The sequence below is a fragment of the Carlito syrichta genome, unplaced genomic scaffold, assembly GCF_000164805.1.
Source record: "Carlito syrichta isolate Samal-C Ts95f unplaced genomic scaffold, Tarsius_syrichta-2.0.1 Scaffold304711, whole genome shotgun sequence".
NCBI classification, from domain to species: domain Eukaryota; kingdom Metazoa; phylum Chordata; class Mammalia; order Primates; family Tarsiidae; genus Carlito; species Carlito syrichta.
Window position 1 is genome coordinate 414110 of NW_007248807.1, and position 10122 is coordinate 424231.

The 10122-nt window shown below is 43.6% G+C and overlaps 1 protein-coding gene across 1 annotated transcript in view; it reads right to left on the reverse strand.

The window, feature by feature from the left end:
• The window catches only part of ADAMTS5 (ADAM metallopeptidase with thrombospondin type 1 motif 5), a 40399-nt gene extending 30741 nt beyond the window's left edge, over positions 1-9658 (reverse strand). The window contains exons 1-2 of the mRNA XM_008060730.2: positions 8317-9658; positions 572-704 (exon numbers count right to left, since the gene is read on the reverse strand). Of these exons, the coding sequence (XP_008058921.1) occupies positions 572-704; positions 8317-9420 (1237 nt within the window). The 5' untranslated portion in view covers positions 9421-9658. The remainder of the gene's footprint in view (positions 1-571; positions 705-8316) is intronic.
• Positions 9659-10122: the final 464 nt, after the last annotated feature.

Below are 10122 nucleotides of genomic sequence, written 5' to 3' on the forward strand. Positions count from 1 at the left end.
CCGGAGTCCAGCAGGTTGAGGCTGCAGTGGCTGGGAGCAGCTACTGCACTCCAGTCTGGGCAACAGAGTGAGACTCCAACTCAAAAAAAAAAAGAGTGAGACAGAAATATTGTCCCAGGCTATTGATTACCTTTGACAGACGCCTACAATTATCACTCACAACAGAGTAAAATATGTTAAAGTCTGTGCAAACTGATTAACCCTGGATGAACTGATACTGTCTTGAGTAACTTCTAAGAAGGACATCTCTGCATTCCATAGCCCCCAGTGAGGAATGCCATCTAGAAGTTATTTAGGGATGCTTAAACAGACAGCAAGAAGTCAGTAGCAGTAGCAAACTTCTCTTAAGCTTGTAAATGACATTGTCAGAATAAAACATCTACTGTGCTGTTGACTTTGCCTTCCCTCTCCCATATTAATTAACCCTAGAAGTGCGAATATAAACAAATTTAATCCCCAATGGCACATCTGAACCAGGAGAAATCTGGAATTAATTGCCAAGTATTTTGGTTCCTGTTGCAGCTGTTACAAGTGTTTGATTTGGCGAGGGAAGAGAAAAGGCGCCGCATACCAATTTCGTGAGCCACAGTGAAAGCTGCGTGGAGGCCATCATCTTCAATCACAGCACAGCTGCGCTCTGGAGAACATATGGTCCCAACGTCTGCCATTCCCAGGGTGTCACATGAATGATGCCCACATAAATCCTGCCCGGGAGAAAGAAAGAAATCATTAAAATCAATTTACATCCAGAAGGAGCCGTCACATAGAGCCACTTGCTTACCCCAAATGGCAAGACCTGGATATGTTTATGGTGTCACCTGTTCCGCTCTGGAAAGCATCCAAAGGCAAACTCAAAGCATGGAAGCTTTTGAGCTACTCTGGGACCCAGAGACACAGAAGGATAATGGAACTCAATTACATCTAAAAAGATGTTTTAGGATTGTAGCTTGTCCATTACAATAGCAACCCAGCCTTAACAAAGTTGTGATGCGTTTATGTCATGGATCACATTCACATATGGTCTTGCTTAGAAAAGTCCTAATATTCTGACCCCAATTCATGCTAGGTTTATCAGAAATCTGGCCTAATCATTTGTTTGCCATCACAGGGGTAAATTGCAACCACACATCTGCAACAGAATACAAATTTATCAGGAATTTGGATAGAAAACTAAATTTTAATCCATAAGCATAAACCCTCTAAAGACCATCTCTTAATTTCCAAAATGAGTTGTAATTTCATATGTTGTACCTTCTGAAATTTGTGGATTCTTACTAATAGCATTTAATGTAGTGTTTCTCAACCTAATCAATCCCCAGAAAATATATGTCACATGTTGTGTGTATGTACATGAGCATAAGCATTTTCCTGATTAAAAGTTTCAAAACATTTAAAAGATTCTCAAAGGGAACATGATCACACCCCACTATTGATTTAAAATGGTCAATGTAGATGAAAGGGACTTCAACAAGACTCTTAAGATAGAAAGCAAAAAGAGAAAACATAAGGCACAATTTTTTGACATGATAGATTTGTAATGACAAACTGTCATTTTAAATGTTACTCAGGCATTAACAAATATTAGAATTGCTTGTGGTTGACTACTGTTTCTACTGAAAACTAAAGATCAGTGTGCCCATTTATATGCAAATAAAGCCTCCCAAAACAAAATAGTATTTCTAGTAAGCCAGAAGTTAATAATTGCAGGAGGAAATTTTTTTTAAGATAATATACATTACTGCGGAAGATGATTGCTTGCTAGTTGGAATCATAAGTGTTGTTTCTATGACAGCAATAATTTTTGTACGCCCAACTACCACATTGCCTGGCTTATAGTATGAACTCAACAAACATTTGCTCAATTGAGTTGAATTGCGACATACAGTCAGATACACTACAGTTCCCATGCACCTCTCAGATGCTGTCTGCTAGCAGGACCTCAACAACCTTCATACAACTAGTGCAAGACAGTATGATGACTACATAACCAATGCCACTCGCTCAATAGCAACATATTCTTCTGATCCTTCCTTAACTTGCTGAATAAAAATCCAAGCAAAGAGTAGAATATTTAACAGATACACCCTATTCTTTTCTCTTACTAAATTTTCAGGTCCTTATTGTGTTCTCCGTATTATGAGTTCCAAGCTATGATAAATTACAGTGTGGCCGTCATGTTATTGTAGCTTCAGACAGTGGAAATCTCGGCCAAGCAGCCTTGGTGAATCAAGTCACAAAACCAACAACAGCCTTCCCAAGTTTCCTGTGTATCTTCATATGTCATCCCGTGGGATCCCAAATTACAGCTGTTGAGAACAAATTGGTAGTTTTTGAAATTGAAATTGGAACACACTTTTGCATAATAATCAGTCTTTGAGATAATAATATAGTACAATACATTTTTTAACTCCTCCTTATACCCCCACTCCTGCTCACCATCATTTCAGTAGCTCTAGGACAAAAGGCCCAGGTTGTGGTTTCAGTGAGTTGTTAGACACCATAGGTTATTTCTGCACACATATATATATATATATATACAAATTTTTAAACCAAGATTTACGTTTATATTCCAATTTGGGTGTCATTATCTTTGAATGATGAAATCCAAGAATTATGTTTCCCCTTCCTACTCCTTGCTTCATTAATAAACTTGAATGAAGAGCCACAGCAAAGGGAAACAATCTTCCTGTTCTGTGTGGAGTTTAAGCTGGATGCTCAATATCTCTCTGTTTACAGTTAATCAATTGCTCATTAGCGGCTATCAACCTTCCTTGTCATCCCTGAATTGGATTAAATGCATTTGGTCTTTTGCCAGGGAAATGTGTGCATGAGACAAAATTATGAACAGGAGCACTTATTATTTTTTTAACCACACTGATTAAACTCTTTGACTGAGCAGTCACACTATATATTTATGTAGCTATAATTATGTAACTGGCAACCTTTTCATTTCACTCATGCAATTTCAAACCTTGGCAGTAGAGTGACTGTTTCATCCTCAAGATATACAATGAACATCTGAATTTCTTTGTAAACCAATGTCCATCTCAATGTGCTAACGCTTGTGTGTTAAATTACTAAGAATACAATATATCACATAAATATCTATTTTCTGATGGTGATTTAGAACAACATTTACAAGTGCAAACTTTACACAAAGTTTAGAGAATGTTTTTTAAGATTCAGAGCAGGGGTGAGGATATTATTGGGACACTAGCATATATGTATCTCTCTGTTTACAGTTAATCAATTGCTCATTAGCGGCTATCAACCTTCCTTGTCATCCCTGAATTGGATTAAATGCATTACATATATATATATATATCTATATATATATATATATATATGCACACACACACATATATATGAAATTATATATATATAAAAATCTAGAGGTGGGAGATAGCGAAGAAATGTGAATTGCATTCAGCATCCATGTAAGAGGTAAATTAATTCAAAGTGCTGACAAGAGCTTTTCAGTTTATTCAGTGTAAGTCTAAAGGTAAAATATATTTTGTCATATCAAAGATGGCTCTTTTTATGCTGGTCAATATTTATCACATTGCATGGAGAGTAATACAATAGAAGACTTGGTAAAATCTTCTATTGTATAAGGGATGCAACGGTATGATGAGAATTAACTGGTGGTTTTGTGGTGTGGTGTTGGCCAGGATACTAGACTGAGACGTATCTGACTCAAAAATATGATCCAGATGGTCTGCAAGACCAACCAAGATTAGATAAGGTCACTGACATTGTGACCATTCACCAGGTGTGACCTTTTAGCAGACTATAAATATGGCAAAGCTTATGATTTATTGTGGAACTTACAGGTACTAATAGTACCTCAGATGTATTCTTGCATCCAGGAAGGCGCACAGAGCCAGCAAGTTATGCTTCCTTGAGAAGCAGATGCCCAAAGGATAGTGACTTGGAAAATCCCAGTGGTCAGTACTGAGTGGTGAAAATGAAACAGGCAGACACAAATGTACAAAGTGGAACAAATCACAGGAGTTGTAGGATTTCTTGCCTTGACTGAGAGACTGGTCCCCATGCAGCATAAATATGCTGAAGACAAGAGCTGGAAGAAACACAAATGCTGACAGGGGTAGATATCATCACCAAAGATAACATCATAACAACAAAGTTAAGAAAGAAAACAGGAGTTAAGTAACAGCAACTTCTCCTCCTATTCACTATCTGTATTTTGTCAAGTAAATTACTTTTTTTGCAGCAAATAAAAAAATAGTATGGTCTTCATACAAAATGCACTGTGAAAGATATTACAGAAAACAAGGAAATCGAATTTCTGGATAAGAAACCAGGTGACATTGTAATTTGTGCCTCTCTCTTCTCTCTTTCACCTGCCACACTTCATCATTCACTGTAAGTCACTGTGGTTGTCCTCTATTTCTCATTCTCTACATGATTCCTTCCTGCCTGGATTGTCACCTGAGACTTTTAACTGGTCCCTTTGTCTCCTATTAATTCCTTGTCTACATGCTGTGATCAGTTACATCCTTACTTAGAGCACAGATCTTATAAGTGAGTTATGCATGTATCTGCTTCCTCTCTGCTAGTGATAAGTCTGGTGGGCAAGGATCAGGTATTTGCCATCTTGCTACTTTCAGTTGCCAAAATGAATGTAGGAGGTGCACAAAGCCATGTTCTGTATGTAAGAAGTACAACCACACAATAGGTCCTATTTGTTGGGGTATGCTGTCTCTAAAAGACTACATTTCTCAGAATATTCCTCATGTAAAAATAACATTAAAGCTCCTTAACCTGCTACCAGTGTTCCCATTTATGAGTTATTTAGCCTTTTATTGGTTAGGATTGATCTATATTCTATGGTTCCTTGACAAGAGTTCACTTTTGACTTTGAACTCAAATATATGACTGAATTAGTCAATCAAGGCAGCAAGCCAATAAGAAAAAGCATCTCTCTCACCTCTTCCAAGCTTCTGGTTCTCTCTAGTGCCCCCTATTGTCAGAACCTAGGAGCCACATGCTAAAGGAGAAATGCTGTATGTGGAGTCCCCACCCAGATCATAAGGTAGAACATAGAAGGGACCTTCATCTGAGAGACGATAGCCTGTTAACTGGCAGGTTGATAGTTAAGGAAAGGGAATGAACCTTCTATACTGTACAGTCTCTTAGCTGGTTCAACTTGAACCCAATGTTTCAACCTATGAAAAAGTAAAGTGTTCACTGCTGTTGTACAAGGGAAGAAGGATGTTAATTTCCTATTTTGTTATCAAGCAGGTAGGCTTTGGTTTCTTAAGAAGGGTGCATGGTCTGCAAAATGAGTTTAAGAGTTTGTCTCTTAAAAAAATGTTTTAAAATAAAACAGGGAGTCAGGAATAAGGAAAGGATTCTGGAAAGGAAAATTAAATCCTGGGGAGATCAGATTTCTACCATTTGATGGCATGAGTGGTGTGAATTCCAGCATTAGTGCCACTCCAAAATGAAAACGGTTTCTATGGAAGAAAATTTCTTGGTACTAAGTCTCTCTAATCAGAACAGTACCAGAGTGGTGGGTACAGTCCTGACAGGGAAGTGTGTCCGTTTGATAAATGAATTATTAGCACTATTTTGCTGATCCCCAAACACAACGTTCAAGGTGGCCCCAGCTAGTAAACAGGGGTGGAAAACATATCCTCACACATTTGCTTCATGCCCAAAAAACAAGCAATTTAGGAGAAGACATCTGGACACAAAATTTGAACAAGAATCAGAGCCCATCAAAACATGTATTTGATGGCTCGGCGTCTGGTTGCTAAGCAACACACTTCTTACATTCAAAACAGAGTTGTAAAAGTAGAATCCTGGTGCCAACTCTGGGCATTTCTCATTGAAAAAGAAATAGCTATGAAAATTTTTCTTTAGGCTTTAAGATATCCGATTTCCATGAGACAGAAGAGCTCAGATTGTCTCTCCTCCAGCCTTTTCATTTTCCATTTTTTGAAGCATTAGGCAGAGATTAATTTTACATTTGGAAGTACTCCTCAAATGAATGCTACATAAAGATTCTGAACTATTTTTCTCAGCCCCTTAATTAATTCTTTTAAGTCAGATACATATATTCATAATAAACATACTTTTCAGATATTGGCCCTGGTGAAGTTAAAAGTATATACTAGAGGGTCAACCACAAGTGAGACTTGCTTTACTGAAAGTATGCTTCTGGTTGGCAAGGAGGCGAGGGAGGGCCTATGTAAAATACTTTCCATGTGGAGACTAGTTAGACAAAAGTATGTCATTGTAATACTTATTAAAATTAAGACAGATTGTTAATTGACTTCTCCCTTACTTTTGCTTATTTAAAACATGCAGATTAGTTTCAGAGTTTGAAAAATAGACTTTGTTAACTACTCAGACAAAAAACAGATCCAGAAAAAGCAACAGGCCGACCCTTTAGAATCACTGACTAGTTTCCTTTTTTCTGGGAAACAATTAGGAAAATTATGGGGCAGGAGGTAGGGAGTAATGAACTCCCCATTAATTTTTATTTACTTTAAAATTATGAAATGTACATTTGTGTTCAAAATGAAAGTGAACTATTAAAATGACCTACCCTTTGGAGCGGTATGCCTACAAAAGTATTTTTTCCTCTTTCTTTAGAGAACCTCCTTCCATAAACTCTCCAAAGCCTCCTTCTTGGCAGCCTCTGGTGATGTAGCAAAGCAAGGAAACCCAGACATGGAAAGTTGCTTCCAAAAAAAAAAAAAAAAGAACTTGGAAACCAAATAAGAGAAGGATACTTTTACAGAACTTCACTTCATAGGGAAGGCTCCACAAAATGAATGTTCTACCGTTTCAAAGGCTAATGTCGTGCAGAGGAATTAAAGAATGGCTTCCAGAAGATCACTTAATGAGAAGAAAGATTTTCCATTGGGCACAGCACTGAGCATAGCCTGGCTCTCCCTAAACTGCTGCCCTCCAAGGTCTTTGTTTACATGTGGTTTGCATTTATGTCCACCCCATGAACCACAAGTGTTTCTCTACTCCAGATTTATCAACACTTCTCCTTCATACCAGGGGTGTCTTAGTAAAAATAGAAGAATTAGGTAGTGAGGCTGTGTGATTCTGAAGTTTCCTGTAATCCATCATTTAATTTCCTATCCTTGTTCTGTTAGCTTCATTTCATACCATGACTTTACATAATACCTTGCAACTCTTCATCTCGTCTGGATGGGTGTCAAACACTTAAAGAATGAGCTTTGAAAGTCCATTCTTACCAGATATTTGAGAGGTACAGCTTAAAACTGCCAATCAGAGTAGAGTTGTGAAAACTGACTCTCAGAACTATGTGCAAACCAGGCACAAAACCAACGCAGACTTTTTGTCTAAATGCCACACTACCTGGTGGTCTAATGACTGTGTAAATAGATATTATGTTCCTCCCAGTCTTTGGGCCTGTAAAGATCCATTTCTTTCCTTTCCTATAATCACCTTTCTTCAAAGGGGAAGTCCTGGGAAAACATTCCTTTTTCATGTCTTTGACGCTTTGCCCAGATCTTCTGCACTGGGGCTTCAGAAACATATTCATCCAAAACCCAAACATGCGTACCGGATATGACCCTTCCTCAGCGGTTGATTTGGCGCTGGCAGCGCTTGGGATGCACTGGTCCTCTAGGCAAAGGAGTTCTTAAGGAACCTCACAAATGTCTCCCCTCAGTTGATTGGGTCTTCATATCCTCCTGGCCCTCCCACATTTTTTTTTCTTTCCCAGGAGCTGAGTTCGAAGAACCCTATGAGGAATCCAGATTGGAAAAAGAGTCCTTGGGAACGTCTTCCTTCTACTTGTGCAGCAGAAGGGGTTCCAGTAAGAAGGTATGGGCATTTACAAAAGAAGATCATGCCATGAAAGTGACTACCAAGAATGAACCATCAAGCCCTTTCCCTTAGGTTGGACAAAGTTACATTTTTGGTTTCACTGGAAAGCATTGGACTCATGATTCCAAAGGCAGGCTTGCTTTTCTTCTTTCCCATTTAACTACGTACACTCTCCCAAGCATTCTAGTGCCTTATCATGTTTATGGCTCTATGTCACCATATCGCAGACTGGATGACAGCCAGCATTATTGATAGGTGACTGACTGCCTCGCGGGTCTAGTCATCTAAGGCAAGAATTGCTGCAGGGGCTAATCTTAACATAGGAGCAGAGTTGAATGGAAGGTGGCAGGGTTTCCTGCAAGAAACAGACAAATCCATGGTGGCTGGAAGTTTGTGGGAGCAGCAAAGCTATTAGAGTCTCCCTTCCACCTACCTCCTTATCCCAGGGCTGGGACCACTCATCTCGGCTGGACCTACCTCCCGAGTAAACAGGATGGCTGCGTCGTAGTGCTCCTCGTGGTCATCTCCCAGCTGGTTGTGCTGGTGCTGCCACTTGCAAAAGTTCTTGAGCGTGGTGGCCGCGTTCTTGCTCACCTCCAGGCTCTTGTCCTTGTCGCCTAGCACCACCACCTTCACGACGGCCAGGCGGATGTGGTTCTCGATACTGGCGTGGCTGTACAGCCGATTGGCGATGGAGGCCAGAGTCAGGAGGTAGTGCTGCAGGCCCCGGCCATACATCCGCGCCATGGACGCGTCGGCCACCAGGAGCAGCTCCACCTGGCGGGCCCGGGAGATGGAGCGGCGCCGCCGCCGCCACCACGTCTGCGGTCCAGGCCCCCCAGCGGGCGAGACAGCCGACTGGTCCAGGAGCTTCGGGGCCAGCACGGCGCGTCGGTCCGGGCTGCTGTGCGCTGGAGGGCGCTCGCGGGGTCCCAGCGGGGACGCGGGGGTCTCGCAGCTCGTGCGCGGCGGCAAGGCCTCGAAGCTGAAGCCCTCGCGGGTGTAGACGTGCAGGATCCGCGCGGACCCATCCCCGTACACTCGCTCGGTTTCCGCCTCCGCCCAGGGCCCGCGCAGCAGCGGCTTCAGGGTGTAGCGAGCGTGCTTGACCGCGAAGAAGCCGTCGAGACCCCCGCAGAGGTCAAAGACAGCCAGGGAGCGGGGGCTGCCATCCACAGTGCCCCTGTAGAAGCAGTGGCTCCGGTGGCGCCGGGGCGCGCTCGTCCCGCCTCCTGCGGGCATGAAGCCAGCGGTGCCCACCGAGCCATCCCGCTCCAGGTCCAGGAGGAACCTCCGGCCGCCCGCGTAGACGAGGTAGCCCACCTTGCCGCCGCCCGAGTAGAGCTGATCGATGTTCTGCACGAGCCCGCTGCTCCTGCGCTGCTGTGCCAGGGGGTGCGGATGGCCGAGAGGCTCGGTCGGCTCCTGCGCCTCCCCCCGCTGCCGCCGGCGGGGCTGGGCGGCTGCTGCAGCAGCCGGAGGCTGCCCGACTTTATCCTGGGCAGGTGCCGCGGCGGGACCGGCCGCGGCCAGGGGCAGGCGGAATGCGCACAGCAGCAGGGACGCCCACCGGAGCAGCATAGTGCGCTGCCCGCGGGGAGGGGCTGCGCGACGGGGACTTTATGGGTATTTGTTATTCGCTAGGAAGTTACCGAGGCGGGGGATGGGGACACGCACACACACTGGCTTGCAAGGTTGAGTCAAGTGTTGGAGGGAGGGGGGCCCGGCAGCAGCGCCAGCCTGTCCGGGCCGTGGTGCCAGCGTGCGAACTTTTCTTTGTTGGTTTGGAAAATGTTTGGATTCGTGCTCCAGAAAGAGGAGGAGGAAAAAAGACAGAATGAAAGGGGGGGGGGGGGGGGACAGAAAGAAAAAAATACAAAAAACAAAAAAAACCGGGTAGTGGAGACTCAGCAAACACAGGAAAACGGAGAAAAACTCAAATGCTGCCACAACCGCTTCTCCAAGAAAAGTAAGGAAGGTACCGCGCACCCAGCTGGCAACTGGTGCGCGCCGCCACCCGCCCCTTGCTGCTCCGGACTCGCCGGCCGCGGAGGTTCCAAGCTCCAGGGCCCACTGCCCTTCTTATTTTGTGGATTTCCTTGGCTCTGCCGGAACCCGGAGGAGGGGGAAAAAAGAGAGGGGGAAAAGCCATAAAAATTAAAACAAAAGCGCAGGGGGCGGCCAGCGGCGAGCTGGTGAAGCGGCGTGTCCGTGTCCCTCCGGCTGCGGTGTCCTCCTGGCCGCGGTCATCCCCAGTCGGCCGCTGCGAGCGCCGAGAGCAGC